Source organism: Anopheles merus, chromosome 2L, assembly GCF_017562075.2.
Source record: "Anopheles merus strain MAF chromosome 2L, AmerM5.1, whole genome shotgun sequence".
Lineage (NCBI taxonomy): Eukaryota > Metazoa > Arthropoda > Insecta > Diptera > Culicidae > Anopheles > Anopheles merus.
The window spans coordinates 43,320,621-43,337,950 of record NC_054083.1 but is presented as its reverse complement, the minus strand read 5'-3'; the positions used below and the strand labels follow the sequence as shown (position 1 = coordinate 43,337,950).

Below are 17,330 nucleotides of genomic sequence, written 5' to 3'. Positions count from 1 at the left end.
ATAGACGAGAGAGCGGGGACGACGGAAACAAAATGACGTGAATTGCTAGATAAAATAGAAGGAATAATGAATTGGCAGGCGTTTAGATTTAAGTTTTGTAAATTAACGGACAAAATTTAACACCATTTACACAGAAACATAATGCAGAACGAAAGAGAAGACAAAACCATGCGGTTATAATCCTGACCTTTTTCCTTGAAAGCGAGAAAAAGATTAAACGCACGCGTAAAGCGATCTCGTGTGAGATCGCTCTCTCTTTGCACCTTGATGTCGTTCTATGCGCGATCATTCGCAGCAATCCTTGCTGCTAATGATAATTAAATTGCGTGTGTTTGTGGAGAATAACGAACGCATGTAACGAGCAGCGTCCCGACATCGGTCTCTCATTTCATTATTTAAACGTAAAAAAACTCCCCACAAACAGACACAATACAGCAAAAACAAAACAAGGCAGTATAAATAAACAAGCAAAAACTATACTCATATGTGCGCGATCGTTCTCTCTGCTCATTATTATCTCTGTTTGTTATCATTTGCGTACACCAAGATCCCGGCACGCATGATTACCGACCGAGCGCGGACGGTGCAGCAACGCCGCCTTCTAGACGCGATGCTTGGCCATCTTCTGCCAGTGCGCGGTTCGTTTCGGGTATCATAGCAACCAGCAGGCTGGCACGCATATCGACGAGAAGCAATCGCTGCTCGCTAGTACACACCGCTGCCTCGACCGTGGCAAGTCGGGACCAAAGCTGACGTCGCGTCGCACTATCGAGCACGGGCACGGTACCGTACACTGCCCGTACCCAGTGCGTCCAACAGTCGGGCACACCTTGCGCCCCAGTACACGACGAACCAATGCGTCTCAGTGCCACGTGCAGGTGCTGGCCGGTAAGCTTTCGTTTCGAAAGCAGCACGGAAGCGTTTAATCGAGCCGTTGGGGTGACTTTCTTCATCGAAAGTACGCGCACCAGTGTTTGCGTGTCGAACATGGCCACCAGTAGGCTGGTTCGCGTTTCGTCGCTGGTCAGCACGGAACGTTCCTGCAGGATGGCCAGCTGCTGGTGAAAGATGAGCTGAGCGCCAAAGTCATCCGGCTGCAGCTGCAGCCACTGTATGCGGTGTAGCGTCGCTGGCAGGCGGCCGAAAATCGCTTGCGCTCGCTTGCCGTCGTACACGTGCGCGGCCGCACCGGCCAAGATGGCGTGCAGTTTTTTGTGCGGCTCGGTAACGTTCCTTTCAAACGTGCGGGTGTTGGAAAAGCGCTGCGAAAGTAAAAGGAGGATGAAAAATTCGTTAGTTAATGGTTAGTGGGAACAGTAAACGTCATCATCATACCGAAAGACCATCGATGACGTGCTTCACCAGAAAGCTGGGAAACTTCCACCGCTTGTAGTAGATGATGTTGACCGATGCGATCAGATTGTAGACGTAATCCAGCTCCACATTGCAGCCGCTGCCCGCCCCACCCTCGAGTATATCGAGATGGCGTACCGCAAACACGAAGCAAATGCTTTCGATGCTGAGTCGCGCGCGCGGAATGCTCAGACAGAGAAATCTAGCCTTCGCCAGCATGTCCAAATCGATGGCGTTAATCATTGTTTCGATCAGCGCCAGGAATGCTTTAAAATGACGCGCCCGTTTTACCGGCTCGTAGCGAAACAGGCTGTGCGCTAGCACCAACGTAAGGACGGTTTTGGTCTTCCGAAGCAACACCTCATTGCGCAAGTGTTCGGCTGCGCACAGCAAGCGTACGAGCCGGCGCGTACCACCCCCGGCGGCGTCGGCCAGCGTGCGCACAATGCCGAGCTTCAGGTGCAGGTAGATATCGCGCTTGAGTAAATTGTACAGCACAAACAGGAGCAGCTCAAAGCACCGCACATCGCACCGTTCCGTCACCAGGCGGACGAATATTTGCTCGTACGCCAGCCGCAACAGAACCTCCACAGGATGTACGGCGGTGGACTGTGGGCTGAGGAAAACGTCCAGCAGATGGTGGGCCAGAACGGTCAGCTCGGTTGCTATGGTAACATCATCCTGCAGCGCTTTCGTGGAGCCGATGGCAGTACGCACGAGCGAACTGATGCCACACTGACCGTAGAGGGTCGGGTTGGTTTTACACCATTCCAGCAGGGAGCGTACCGCTTGCAGAATGGTTTTACGGTCCGGAATGCTTACGATCGGGCAGCGGTACATTAGCACCAAGATACACTTCATCACCTGGACTGGGAATGAACTGCCGCCATTGGCGCCGATTTCTAGCACCATGGAAGAAATTCTACCGAAAGAAAGAGTAAAACGATTAATTGCTGTGGCTAACTTAGCCGCCCGGATACAGCCCCACACATACCTGCTCATGTAGTTTGCCAGTTTGGCACAGTTCTCCCTGTCCAGCACGCTTGAAACGTAGGACAAAAGCTTACGGTACGATCCTAGCACCTCTCCTGTAGCTACACGGTCTCCTAGCAGCTTTAGTATGATTTCCATTGCACAGGCAATTGATTCGTAACGCACCTCGTAGCACTGATTGAGCCGGATGCAAAGCTCCCTTACCTGCTCCTCACACAACGGTCCCGCACTCTGGTGAGCCTCGGCGTACATCGACTGCATCAGCAACCTTTTCTTCTCCGGGGTAAGCGAAATGGCGTAAACGCTACTGATAGCAGCACGCCGAAAGTTTGTTCCTTTACTCATTGTTGGTGCGGGGAAATGGGATATGTTGCTTTTTGACCGTTGGATTCCGCTCGTGGCAACGAACGACTAGTGTCATACCATAACTACGCCTACTAAATATGCTAAACTGTGTTCTTTTTGGAGGAATGAACTTGAAATACTCGGTCAGTGGGAAACAATAAACTACAATTGTTCTTTTATTAATAGTGCATGTTTGTATTGTGTACCTCCAGCGAATTAACGGTCAATGTACCACGTGGTGATTATGAAATAATCATCAACAGTTTTTGCTTGCTGAAACTAGACCATCTACTTCTCACGTGCCTTCGGGATTAAAGCATTTTGGATAGGTTTTCCTAACTAATTTTAAACAAAATCAGCGAAAACCTTCAACAAAAGCAATTAAATAGTGTTTTGTTTGGAAATGTAACGGTTGCGAGCGTGTATTTCACAGTGTCGTAGTGTAAACTGTGCTTTATAGCAACTGCTGTCAAGCGGATTTCATACATGGTGATGGACCAGCACCACTTCGTAATTGCAACAATAATTTTAGGATTAGTTATCTCCTACTAGTAACTACATAAAGATTTTGTATTCAGTTACGTTTAAAATTATTCTATGAGCAGCGCAAGTAGTGAAATAAATGCCGTAAAATAATATTTCTTTTGTGTTATCCGGAACAATCGGTACCAACAATCCGGATTGGAGTCATAAGTTCTGCTGTCACATCGAGACGATGTCAATTGCGAAAGGTTAGTTCATAATTTATATTGTATCAAATCAATTCTACACAAAATGTCATCCGTATTTAAAGATTTCAATAAAATAAAAATTGAACTATTCCATTATTTATATGATTTCTCGAAAAATAAAGAAAATTTCAACCAAAACTCCGCTCCCAAAACAATTCTTCATTCCGTCACTGCCAACGCCAACATGTCAAATGGCTGACAGTTGCACACAGTGAGCCAACCGTTCGCTCCGTGCCACCTGCCCATAATCACACTGCAAAGCGTATGCGTGTGTTTGTTTGGTGTGTTGTTGCAGTGCAAGAAGTCGAAACGTCTCGTCTCGCTGTCCGCGGAAAATTCCTACCCTTTTTTCCTTAGCCGTAGCCATAAAGCTCCGCTTTTCCCAGCGATTGCTCCAGCTATCGAGAGTGGTAGAACGCTCCAGCACGGTCAACACGGTTGCAGTGGTTTTACACTACGACCCCCCCAGTGCCAGTGAGCGACATTCAGAAGGGGGAAAAAGCAGAAAACGATTTGCTTCTGATCGGAGTCTGTCTCATCGACATCATCCCCCCCGTCCATTTCATTCGTTTGGTGTGGTTTGGCTCTTCTTTGCTGCCTTGCGTCTCCGTTCGCTTTGTCATCCGCTGCTGTGTGTGCCGTGGTGTATCAGGGATGTTTATGCTTCCTGTGTTATGCTACGGCAAGCGAAAAGCAATCCGCTAAACTAGTTTGACGCTTTCCTTCTGCCAACCTCGAAACAAGAAACAAAAAAGAAAACCAAACGCTGCCGATCGTGAGCGAGTGTTTCTCCTATTGCGCGTCCGAATCCGCAAAGTGGTTCTGTGACTGAAAGGTGTGCGTGCGTGCGTGTGTGTTGATCACGAAAAATTGCACCAAAAAACCGTGCTGGTGGTGGTGGTGGTCGGGTGCTTTGGGAACGTTATGTGGTGAGGTCAGCTTATCCGGTGGTGGCACCTGTGAAAATCGCTCAAATCGTTGCCTTCCATTTACCACAAATTACGGCCAGCCGTAGTAGCGAGCGTGTGCAAAAATTAGCAACAATTGCGCGTGGTGTGTGCAAGCAATCGTGCAGTGTTGGTGTACGTGTGTGTGTGTGTGCCAGGGGCGTCGTGGGGTAACCCTGGGAAAATTTCGCACCCACGAAAGTGAAGGTGATTTTTCATGACTTGCTGCAGTTACACTGGCCCAGTGGTAGCAGCAGCAGCAGCAGCGAGAAAGAAAGAACCACCTGCCTGTGCATAGAAAAGCGTGTGTATCCCAGCACCGCGTCCAGCCTACTACAATCATCCCCTAAAAGCGAGCAAAAACGCACCAAAACAAGGCCCCAGCGATGGCGGACCAGGAATCGGACATGGAATATTCGTCTGACAATGATTACGAGTTTGAGGATTACTACAACTCAGGTACGTGCACGCTGGCAAAGTAATATCCATTCTAAGAGATTTCCTCCCTCCCCCCACTCCAAAGCCTCTACGATTCCACCCGCGGAGGTTGGTGCCTTTTTGCTTCCGGTTCCGGTTGACTGGGCTTTTGCCGTACGAATGTCGACCAAAAAAAAAAAAAAAAAAAAAGGCTAACGAACGAGCGAACGATGATGCTCTTCGTCGCTCCATGAAGGAGGAGTGTTCTTCCCCCATTTGCTGTGGTACCGTTCCACACCAGCACCATGCCGGATCTAGATCGCATATAGTAATGAACGTCTTTTTAGCCCCATCAAAAGAAGCATCTATTGCCGGGCAGCAGCACGAGGTACAGTAATGCCCTTCTTGCGCTTCTCGCGGTGCGCGATGGTTTCACTTCTTCCTCGCTTTTGCTGTTATATCGTCTTATATATGGCTCCAATATAGTAACAACCACGCCACCACACGGGTTGATGGTGCGCGATCGTTACGGTTGCTAGTTGCCGTCTAGGTGCACACTTCCCCTCTGTTTGCTGCGTGCTGGCGCGTTCGTTCCTGGTTTGATGCGCACTAGGAAACGTTTGGGTGATGCGCGTACCGCGGCGTTGTTATCTCACCCACCAAACCGAAAGCCTTTTTCTGCCGTGCTTCATCATCATCATCATAATCATCAGCAGGTGTTGGTTGTGTGATGTACATTGCGCAGCAGAGAATCATTGAATGCGCAGCGAACTGTTCCAAACAGCGAGGCCTTCTATGTTAATGGGAGTAGCCCCGCAGCAGCAGCGGTTGGTTCCGTACCGTCAGCGGCACAGGCTACTCTGACACGCTGGATGGCCCTCGGGGAGGTCAATGGCACAGAGTTAGTAGTACATGGCATATTTCGGCCCAGCCGCCGGTGAATTTTAAATGTTTAATGGCGGTGATGATGATGACGATGCGCGCTTGGTATGAGAATGAAAAATCGCGTGTGTCGCGCGCGCTACACGTGCCCGGGGAGCACTCCTTGGTGGTGACTGTTTCGAACCAAAGTTTCGTCGAGTCGCACCACACTGCTATTAATAGCGGGCTGTAATAAATTCTTAATTTACATGATTTTGAAGGTCGTTTTGGAAATAAGAGCGTGCAGAAACGGAAAGGGGGTAAAAATGCCACGTTTCGCTGTATGAAGAGCGACGCAAGCAAATTTGCCCACCGAACAATGGGAAAGGGGGTGTTTCGGGTTGTGTTCCCACATTAAGGGGGTTCTTTTTGGCTCCTAATGCTAAATTAAATCGTTAAAAGCAACCTTTATGATGGGGTTTTAAAGATAAGAACGACAAAAACGCACTCGTTCCACAGCTCAAGCAACCTGGAAAGTATAGAAAAGCGTCTCTTTTACGGCGACTTACTTCCTTGATGCAAGGCGCAAGGCGTGTAAAACGAGGGCACGAGTTGTATAATTATTGCCCTCAAGGAAAAGCAAAATCAATCGCTGCCGTATGTGCTTTAATTCTAATTATCGATCGCTCGTAAACACTATAACGCAAAATGTACATCATTTACTGCCAGCGGCAACTAAAACTAATCTGGTTGAAGGCAGCAATGTCACGCTCACCGGTGTACCACACAGTGTGGTTGTTGACCGTGAACATTGCTAACATTGAACCTCCTTCTCCATTGGGCGAACCAGCAGCAGCACGTGGAAGCGTTTACATTTAACATTAGAACCTTCTTTGCGTATGTTGCTGTGATTTTTTCCCCTCCTTGTAGAACAAAATTTTACAGGGTTTTCCAGGAGTTCTCATAGCTGTGGGACACTTGACAATGATTCTTTTTTGTGTCTCATGAACTTAATGTAATAGGAATTGGGCTCTAAAGCACCCCTGTTGGACAAATCTAATAAGAATTTCTAAGGCGCCTGTCCTAAAAGGATGCCATAGGATGCCAATTTCCATCATATGAAGTTCACTTCCAATAGGAAAGAGTCTAGGACGTGTCCCACAACTATGAGAATCCCTGAAAAACCCTGTATGTATCTTATAATTGTTAAAAAAAAAAATCATTTTCAACACAAAACGCATTTCATCGGCTTGGCATGTAAGAGTGGCATTTTCCCTGTTGTTCGCTGCTGGTTGTGTGTGTATGATCATACGTTATGACCGGCAACACATCGTAAACACCGTAGTATATCAAGTGTTGGTGGTTCTTTTTTGCTTCTGCCCCCTTTCTGCCTCTACTACGATAAGAACGCTTCTTGCACACACGCTCTTTTTTTTAACACGAAAACGCATCATCAAGATCAAACCCGAGCGAGAGAGACGGGGCCCAATGCCCTACACAACAGTCTCAAACAGTAGTGTGGTGGGCGCGAATGGTACGGAATCGTCGTCGTGGGGTATTTGTCCTCGCGCACGTACCACACAACCATGCGGTCGGTCGGTCGCCTTGCATGCTGTTGGTCGTGAAATCATTGAACTGCGGGAGGTCACCAGACGACGACGACGGGCTGATGCTGCTACACCAACGTGCGACGACAACAAGCCTGCTGCGATTACTCTTTTTGCGCTATGCTCAGAGACGAGACGATGATCGACCACACATTGTAGCGGAGCGGAAAGTGAAAGGGAAAGATGCTTCCAAAAGAGAGACAGACTGCTGACACGCAAATGCCGGGTCCAAACTCTTTTCGCGCACGGTGTGCTGCTGCTGCGTGCGTGACGTCGCCAGTGGAGTGGACGCCACTCTTTTGGAGGGAATACTTGGTTTGGGGTAGGGGGTCATTAGTAGTGGGCTCGCCGAAAAAACCTAGACCTTGTCAAGGTGAACGCGCGAAACAACCCTTCTTCTTGTCCCCAAATGGGGGGGGCTTGGTTGTTTTTTGGCGATCCGCGGCTTTTGGACCCATAAAAGAGCGACGACAACAGTTTGTCTCTCTTTGCGGCTTGCTTTCGTTGATTGAAGCGAGACAAACCCCTGGACCAAGAAGCAAGGAGATTGCAGGCATACTGAAGATGCACACGCACTTCTGTCAAGGTCTTATGCTTTTTTGCCCATCGAGAGAAAGAGCTGAATGTATTCACTGTACCGTTGTCGTTGTTGTTGGTGATTTTCTTTTGTTTGGATTAGATACATGCCTGGTAAGGTAAGACACCAAGCTGAGCTGAATATATCGTAGATAAAAAGAACAAATTCTCCGTTAGATTAATCCATATTAAATGAGGGTGAAAATAACACATAGAAGACAAGAGCCTTATATTGAAGCATCCAAAAGCTCTGTTTCTAGCTATATTTCTGTATTATTAACAAAAAATGAAACATGAACTCCACGCTAAACAGTTGATTTCGATGTTCACCTCGAATTATCTCGAATAGGTAGACCGTTTGGGACCGAAATTTTCCACGCGGTGTCAAGAAACGTATACAAATGCAATTACACCCGAATACTATTTATGGCTTCGCAAAGAATTGGGTACCACCAACACCTTTTTGTGCCAAGTTTCTATCTGCAAAACATTTCTCATTAACTCGCGTCGACAATTCGATGGAAAATGTTGATGCTCTCCCTGTCCTTCTCGAAAGCAAGAACCCACCTCCCCCCATCTGTTTCTTTTCATAAATAAATAAGTCTTCGATAACAGTAACGCGATAACCGAATTCAGCATGACCTTTGGACCATAATATCCTTTGGTGGGGTGTTTCGGTGACGTTTCTAGCTAACGATTGGTTTATGTTTGTGGTGCAGAAAATCTCTGGTACTCCCACGTACTTCAACCCTATTTCCAACGGGTTTTCATGAAACACCAATTTCCACTGAAAATGGTTTGGTTACGGTGGAAATTTTTATACCCAAGCTCAATCATTCCATCGCACAAAGTTTGAAGATGGAGACGCATAAATACCGATTTTTGCAAATTTTCTCACCCCCATCACGCGGCCCCTGCAAACCGGTCCACTCATTGGCCGGCCTCGGGATGTCGCAGCAAAGGTCAAGGGGACGCGCGCGAGTGGACTGTTTTAAAGGAGGTGAGATGGAAAAAGCTTAGTTTTAAATTTCGTCCAGCTATGTACCACCAAGAAAGTATCCAGTGATCGAACTAAAATGACCAAAAAGCATGAAAAAGAGCACTACTTTGCTTGCAACGCTCATCATCGCTTTATCCATTTCAGCTTTGGGTTGGGTTGTGGAGGTCACTACCGTGTGCTTACCGCATCGGAACCGGCCACCACCATAACGCGTCAAGAAGTTTCGGAAGCCACACAAATTCACACACTCCCCTTCATGTAGACGGTTGGTGTGTGCTGGTGCTGTACACAGCCGTTCTCACCACAAATGGGCAAACTGCAGCAGCACAGCGTACCTTCCTTCGGCAGTCGAAAGTACTGCGGGGCCGCCTACTGCGACACTGCTGCGGTTGTGTGTTCAGGTCTCAAAGTTGTCAAAGCGGGAGGTGGTGGTGTGGGGTACACGTACACACACACACACAACAACACATGTGTCACATAATTTATGATGCTTTTCCCCGTCCCGCATCTTTCCAAAGCCTCCTAAGCAAAGCTTCTGACTTTGACCAGTGCGCTACACTACTACGATATAAATATAGCGCGGGACGGTTACGTGTGGCACATTACGCGACACATTACCAGCACATACACACAAACGCGCAGAGTGTGTGCGCCAATCGGGCAGAGGAAGCTTTGGTAGCAAATGGCAATCAATTTCTAAGCCTTTTGCCTTTTTTCTCTCAGGGATACCACACTACTACTACTCCACCACCCATTGAAAGGATGACATTCTCTACTTGTGTGTTCCAAGGCCACAAAAAAGGGTTGGGTGCTGCCCGGTACTTTCTTCGTCCAGCACTTTTGTCTATAAAAATAAATAACGCCACGCTCTTACTACTAGCGCGAACATTAGAATCCAATAGGATAGAGAAGAGGACAAAACCCGATTACCTACCCCCTCCGCCAGAAAGGTCAAAATCATCAAAGCTCTCTTGCGCAATACGCAAATTACGCAAACAGTGCACAACATGTAACAAACGTTCCTTTCTTCATCTGTTTCTTCTCCATTGCCGCCCTGCTTATCAGGTAAACACGATCGTTTGCCCCACGCCATCGCGTATTTGGGGTTGAGTCCGATTAAATGGTTTACATTTTTCCGCAAATTGGGTCTTCCGAAGCTCCCACTACTACTACTCGGAGGCCGCGTAAGGTCAACACAAATCATTCATCAATCATAATACTGCAGCAGCCTTACTGCAAATAATCGTCTTTGCCCTAGATTCCGCTCCAATATCTGCAAGCGGCAAACCTTCATCTACCCGCTTGCTTAGAGGATCCGGTAATCCCCGGTAAACGTTTCTTTTGGCGCTGTAGACGACGGACGACGTTGCTTCCCACTCCCCTCGTCTAACTGGTTTTTTTGTGCGATTTTTAGATTATGAAATCATAGTTTCTTGTCCACCTTCAGACTTATAAACCGGACGCGCATTTCGCATTCGCGGCTACGGGGCGAAATCGATATTCTTTCGAATGGGTCAATCATCCTTCGTTGTTGATTAGAAACTCATCTTGACACGCGCGACACACGGGGGCAAGGAGAGCTCCATTTCAACGACATATTACGAGCAGAGATAATCGGTTTTTTCTTCTTCTAACATTCAAACTGAGCTATCCAAAATGTCGCTCACTTCTGTTTTTTGGAAAGGGAATTTAGCAATATGTTTCGTTGTGGCATTGAAGAAATGGAAAGAAGTAGGTAAAATGCTGTTTCTAATCGTTATTCACATGATAGAGCAACACCAGCAGAGTAATGGCCGAACCTGTTTCATTCTAATCACGTAGGGTGGATGTTGATTGAATAGTCTAATCACTAACAGCACGGTTTTTAACCACGCTCGTTCTGAGTTCATATCTCGTCCGGACTTCTGTCGTCAATCTTTAAAATGTTGAATCTGGTCTTTTTTATCTGACTCTGTGTTTGCAGCATATGAAACATCTTCGCTAGGCGGCACTATTTCGAATCCCCAAATGCTACCCGTACATAAAAATACGATCAAAAATGTTTATTTGCATTGTTCAGAAGGTCTCACTCGCACCATTCGCATATCCTATCATGTCGTTTTACTTTCGGTGATCTAATTCCTTTCCCTTTTCTTCCCACCTCCAGGCGAAGATTGTGACATCGAGCAGATCGACCCGAAGCGCACCGATCCGGAGTACTTCGTGTACGAGTGTCTGAACGTGGAGGAGGTCGAGAAGCTGCTGAACGAGTCGGTGGAGAAGCTCAGCACGCAGCTACAGATAACGCCCTCGCTCGCCAAGGTGCTGCTGCACGAGACGCGCTGGAACACGGCGGAAGTGATCGAGCGGTACCGGAACAACGCCTCCAATCTGCTGGTCAGCGCACGCATCAAAGCGGCCGCCCCGCCGTCAGTACCAGCGGTAACACCGCCCGCACCCCAACAGTCATCACCCGTCCCATCCACGTCCTCGGCGGCGGCTGTGGCAACGGCAGCAGTTAGCTCTTCCAGCAGTAGTAGCAGTAGTAGTAGTAGCACTGCCACCTGCTCGTTCCTTGCATCCGTCCCCAGCTGCTCGGTCAACTCTGCCATTCCGGGCACAAGCAGCAGCAGCAGCAGCAGCAGCAGCAGTAGTAAAGCACATCCGATCTCCTCCACCACCGCCACGACGGCCTGCTGCTACCGCACGCAGCTCTGTCCGGTGTGCGTGACGGTGCAATCGACCGACAAGTTCCATGCGCTTGCCTGCCAGCACTCCTTCTGCCGCGACTGCTGGGCGATGCACTTCGAGATCCAGATCGGGCAGGGCATCTCGACGCAGATCGAGTGCATGGAGCAGCGCTGTGACGTGCGCGTGCCGGAGGATCTCGTGCTGACGCTGCTGAACCGGCCGATGCTGCGCGACAAGTACCAGCAGTTTACGTTCGCCGACTACGTCAAGTCCCATCCGGAGCTGCGCTTCTGTCCCGGTCCCAACTGCCAGGTAGGGCGGATGGCTTCTGATGCTTTTGATTGGACACACGGCTCACGAATTAACAATGTTTTCCCCCCTTCCCGCTTTTTAGACAATTATACGCAGCCAGGACATTAGCCCGAAGAAGGCCGTCTGCCGCATGTGCAAGACGGCGTTCTGTTTCCGGTGCGGTACCGACTATCACGCCCCAACCGACTGCCAGATCATCCGCAAATGGTTGACGAAGTGTGCGGACGATAGCGAAACGGCCAACTACATCAGCGCGCACACGAAGGACTGCCCCAAGTGTCACATCTGCATCGAGAAGAATGGGGGCTGCAATCATATGCAGTGCTTTAACTGCAAGCACGACTTCTGCTGGATGTGCCTGGGCGACTGGAAGGCGCACGGGTCCGAGTACTACGAGTGTTCGCGCTACAAGGAAAACCCCAACATTGCGCACGAATCGGTACACGCGCAGGTAGGCAATGAGAATGTATGCACCTTGGACACTACTTACGCCTTTAACAGCGATTCTTGCGTATGCTAATAATGTCCCGCTGCTCTTGTGGTTATTTCGGTTGTATTTGCAGGCCCGGGAAGCGCTCAAGAAGTACCTGCACTACTACGAGCGGTGGGAAAACCACTCCAAGTCGCTGCAGCTCGAGCAGCAGACGCTCGACCGGATGCGGGCCCGCATCAACGAGAAGGTAATGAAGGGCCTCGGCACCTGGATCGACTGGCAGCATCTGTTCGATGCGGCCACGCTGCTCGCCAAGTGTCGGTACACGCTGCAGTACACCTACCCGTACGCGTACTACATGGAGTCGCGCAAGGAGCTGTTCGAGTATCAGCAGGTAATGCGCGCGCGCGTGTGTGGTGCCGTTTTTTTATCAGTCAGGTATAAAAATCAGAAGAAAGTATCATTCAAAAAAACGATGCTCTCTCTTGCTTTTAGGCTCAACTGGAGGCGGAAATTGAGAACCTTTCCTGGAAGGTAGAACGGGCGGAAACGACCGACCGTGGCGAGCTGGAGAACCAGATGGATATTGCGGAAAAGCGGCGCACCACGCTGCTGAAGGATTTCTTCCCCACGGAGGCGTAAAATGCGAACTCATCCTCCTTCCCACTCGTTTCGCCCAGCAATTCTTAGTTCTTCCACCACCGAACCGAGCGACGAGAGGGTGCCCAGCGACGCGGCGGGTAAAAGTAATTACAATTATGCTATTTTTTTAAGTAACTCAACAAGCTACGGATTAATATAAACAGAAAAAAAACTGCTATAATATTAATACTGCTCGATTACTGTAGCGATGTGTACATTTAGCGTGTAAGGGATGCGTAACAAACGAAACCACCTCCCCCCCTGCCTCTACGAGCGAGTTCCTTTTTGGGTGGGGGTTGGTTGTAACGTGTGAGAAGGAGGAGGGAATTGAACACAAGCGCCCGTAAAGACAGATGGCGCCCGCATAAAGAAGCTACTATTAGATAGAGAGAGACACACACACATGAGTTCTTCAATATGAGTGTGTGTGTGTGTGTAGGAGTGACTGTAGAAAAGCGTAACTAATTAGTATTTAGTACTATACTACATCGGCTAAGCGTCGTTAGGGTACAGCGTTATAGAGAATGAGGGAAGAACAGAAACATACACACACACGACAAATCGTTCGCAGGAAGGAAACATCAGCTTAGAGAAGCGGAAGTAAGCGAAATATTAGCAATACGTGAAGCAATCCGTGGCAGCAATCGTGTATTGTCCCCGGGGACGGTCGAGATCTCTCTTCTCTCAAGAGGGGCACACGCACGAAATACGAAAAGACAACAATTATGTGTGCGTGTGTTTCTGTTACTCTTTTTTTGTAGGATACTGTTTGCCAGGCTTTTAAAATCTGCGCCTTGTTGAATAATATCGTACAACACACACACACAAACACATCGATGCTATAAAACAAAAAATACTCCACCAAACAGCAAAGCACAGGCTGCGACTAACTAAACTGATTCTTTCCTCGATTATCTCTCGTAGTCCTCCTCTTCCGCTGTGACACACGATGATTAGTAGTATGCAATGAGCTAGTTGATATAGAGTATACGGGAAGGAATCGTTAGAGCGGAGACTAAACTTAGCTACAACGCCAACCCCAGCAGCAGCAAACAAATCTTAGTAAATGACCTCACACATACCTCTGCCAGAGTGTGTGTGTGTGTGTGTGTGTGTGTGTGTTTATGCTCTATTGCCCAGAGAGAAATCACTACCCTAAACTTACCCCTGTAGATAGAAGATGACTATATTATTATTACATTACACGTAAAGCAAAGCCACTGATAGCGCATATGATAATTGCTGCTACGCGTGCAAAAACGAACACATTTTCTAATAAGAAAAAAAACGGCCCAACACGACTGTCACCCCCGTGGCCGCAATGGTTTGGGAATGATAACGGGCAACATCGAGGAAAACGAATCGAATGCGAAGAACGCAAACAACGGTAATATGTGTCGCCAATGCCGTGTCGTCACAATGGCAACAATGGAAATGTGAAGTATGAAAAGCATAAAACAAAGTGCAGAAAAAAACACGTCCGTCCACGGGGCATGTAGAATATCGTTTGAATATGGTTAATATGATGACATCTCTGCTATCGGAATGATTATACTAACGTTTGCATTTAAAAAAAAATGGACTTTTTTCGGCAGACAGTAGGAAAAATAATTAAGTGAGATAATTTCCGGCATTTTCTCCTCCATGGCGTGTAAGACATGTTTTAAGATCTACCTTTGATTTTTAACCATTCCTCTCTTCAGTTTTCGTGACAAAGCTTGTTGGAGTAGAGAGCTTTTGCATCATATGTTGGTGCAGAAAATGTCGATGGGACGCAGGAGGCGAATGTTGGACTCGAGCGCCCACACGTGAGGTCCAAAACAGCCGAAGTCATCATAAAAAACATGTACACGTTCCGGCGTCCACCCCCGATGTTTAACGAACTGAACCGAATAGTTGTGTTCGATAACGTACGTACTAGGTAGCAGCAGTTGTACTGCTTACCTGCCGTATGAGGCTGTGATACCGAGCGAGACGCACAGACAACGCATCTCCCCGATATGTTGTTTGTTGCCACGTTTCTCAGGTACTATATTTCACTGTTTTTGGCCGGTTGCATCGATCTCACGGGTCAAATGAACGCATCGAAGTAGCGACATTTCCCTTCCGTTTTCACTTTCAGCATATCCTTTAGAGTTTTTACTCGCTCAGGGCCATTGGCGATTCCGAACTTTCCGGCTTTCTCTCGATGGTCTGATTGTTGTCTAATAGTGTAAAGATGCTGAAAGATGCCGGAACGGGCTTGTTAAAAGGATTTTAACGGGTTAAAATGGGATTCGGAAAACATCTTACATTCCTTAGCTCCACATTACAGCACATGCACAGCGCTCTCTCTACGAGCGTTTCTGTTAAATTTCTCTCTTTCTCTTTTCTTAAACCAGCGTTGCACACTAATTAGATATTGTTTTCTTTTTATTTTACTGATTGGGTTGTTGTGTTGTTGTGTCTTTATACAAAAAAAAATCATCTCATAAATGTGTGTAACTGCTAACTCATAATAATCGTAATAATAATAATAGTAGTAGTAGTAGTAGGAAGGCGCACCGCTGTTCAACCGCCACGTGGCTCCTCTCTTCTTATCCCCCCTCACACACAGCTCTTTCAGCGTACTAAAAAAAAGTAGTAGTAGCAATAGTGTTATCTTTTTGTTTGTGTTACTACAGCTCTCTCATTTTCACTCTCTCTCTCTCTCTCACTGTCTCCCCGGCGCAATTGAAAAGAAAAGAAAAAGAAAAATGCACGCACGTTCACTGAAATCTGTTTTGCTGCGCGCGCGCCTTTTCTTCTGTGTCATTTTTCGTCAACGTTAAAAACGGGATCGAAATCATTTTTTTTATTCTCATATACATATGATAGGCGAGGGACAAAGAGTGAGAGAGTTCAAAACCGTGTGTGTACGAATAATTCTTCTTCCAATGAAATACATCAAACAAGAACACGGGGAAGAGGGAAGAGTCACTACTAATTGAATGATACAACTGTGTGCCTTTAAACACAAGAGAGCGGGAGGGGATAACATAGCTTTCTCTCTTTTTCTCCCTCTACAACACACCGTGGGACTCGTGTTCCTAACATTCCCTTATCGCAATTATAAATCATTAAACGAAACGATGACTCATGCAACAACTTGGAACCAGCTCTCCCTTTCCCTTTCTCTCTTTCACTCTCGGCGCACAAAAGTCCTCCAATAAGGATAATAGTAGTAGTTAATAAGTCACAAACTTAACCGTAACTAAACCGCACACACACACAACCACATTGAAGGTGGATGAGTGGGTGGTGGGGGAATTAAGAGGAGCGCGAGGATGGGGGGTATAGGACAAAAAACAGGCACAGTGTAACAACATGCGGCTCCCTTTCTTAAGAAAATGATTACAAAACACACATTTGCGCGCTTCTGCGGTTGTTTTCCTTCCTTCCTTCATCACTTTCACATCCTTCTTCAGCTACCAGTGTGTATGTGTGTGTGCGTTTCGCTTTCACTTTAGTAACTTTTTCATGTTAATTCATCTTCTCTTCCACACTCCTACATAACATTGTGCCACTCTTTCCTCCTCCCAGCAATAATCGTAACAATCGTCCTCCCGTGTTGGCCTCTTAATCTGCGCGCATCCTTTCTCTCCCTCACTCTCTCTCTCTCTCCCTCACTCTCTCTCTCTCTCTCTCTCTCTCTCTCTCTCTCTCTCTCTCTCTCTCTGTACAATGGGTTTTGATGCTTTTTTAAAACACACTCAACCACCACTCGCGGTTCCTCCCTGCGTTCTCGTCTGTCTTACGGACATATTATCACCTTCCTTTATTAGCTGCTTCTTTTCCTCCCTGACGCAGGCCACAAACTGACCTCACTCTGTCATCACACGCTCCATCGCACACTTCCTTTGACACAACGTCCTTCTTCTAGTACTTCAAATGGGGACAACCAACACGCACACTTTGTTTCTTCTTTTGCTTAAAAACTCAATCTCTCCCCTTTTTAACCAATCCCCACTGTTGTGTAGGTAGTGTTGTAGTAGTAGGCTCTGGTTGTGTGTGCTTGGGATTTTGCTTCTTTTTTTCTTCATCTTATTTCTCACATGTATGCTGCGCTTGCGCTCTCTTTTTGTTTCTTTTGTTTTACACTACTGGTTTGTATCTACTTTTCTTTTTTTGCATTCTTTTTGTTGCTGCTTCTATTTGCAATGTAATGATTCTTATTTTCTGCTTTGTGTGTAACACATCATTTCTACATTCTTTTTCTATGTTTGCGTGTGTGTGTTTGCTTGTTGTTTTACATTATTATTGTTTTAAAAACGTTCCTTTTTTCTCCTTCTCTTCTCTGTATCATAGCTAATGGTTTTCTCTCTCTCTTCCTTTGTCCTTATGAATTAGATTTGTTTAAAGTGTTTTCTTTTTGTTTTCTGGCCTCTGGCTTACACTCTGTTTTGAACAGAGCTTTCTCTATTG

General features: G+C 47.1%; 2 protein-coding genes across 3 annotated transcripts; one reads left to right on the top strand and one right to left on the bottom strand.

Annotated features, from left to right (window-relative positions):
- Positions 1–34: 34 nt before the first annotated feature.
- Positions 35–3,226, bottom strand: LOC121594674. The gene is made up of 3 exons (XM_041918222.1): positions 2,348–3,226; positions 1,336–2,275; positions 35–1,262 (listed from the first exon to the last, which is right to left on the bottom strand). The coding sequence occupies exons 1-3, from the start codon at positions 2,689–2,691 to the stop codon at positions 564–566; spliced, it is 1,983 nt and encodes a 660-aa protein (XP_041774156.1). The 5' UTR covers positions 2,692–3,226; the 3' UTR covers positions 35–563.
- Positions 3,227–3,655: 429 nt separating this feature from the next.
- LOC121594676 (potential E3 ubiquitin-protein ligase ariadne-2) lies at positions 3,656–14,364 on the top strand. 2 transcript variants are annotated; one of them, XM_041918230.1, is made up of 5 exons: positions 3,656–4,828; positions 10,977–11,812; positions 11,895–12,278; positions 12,376–12,639; positions 12,741–14,364. In XM_041918230.1, exons 1-5 carry the CDS (start codon positions 4,756–4,758, stop codon positions 12,885–12,887), a joined length of 1,704 nt encoding a protein of 567 aa, XP_041774164.1. In that variant the 5' UTR covers positions 3,656–4,755; the 3' UTR covers positions 12,888–14,364. The 2 variants fall into 2 exon arrangements, with proteins under 2 accessions (XP_041774164.1, XP_041774166.1); XM_041918232.1 differs by having other exon boundaries at positions 3,657–4,828; positions 11,895–12,263.
- Positions 14,365–17,330: the final 2,966 nt, after the last annotated feature.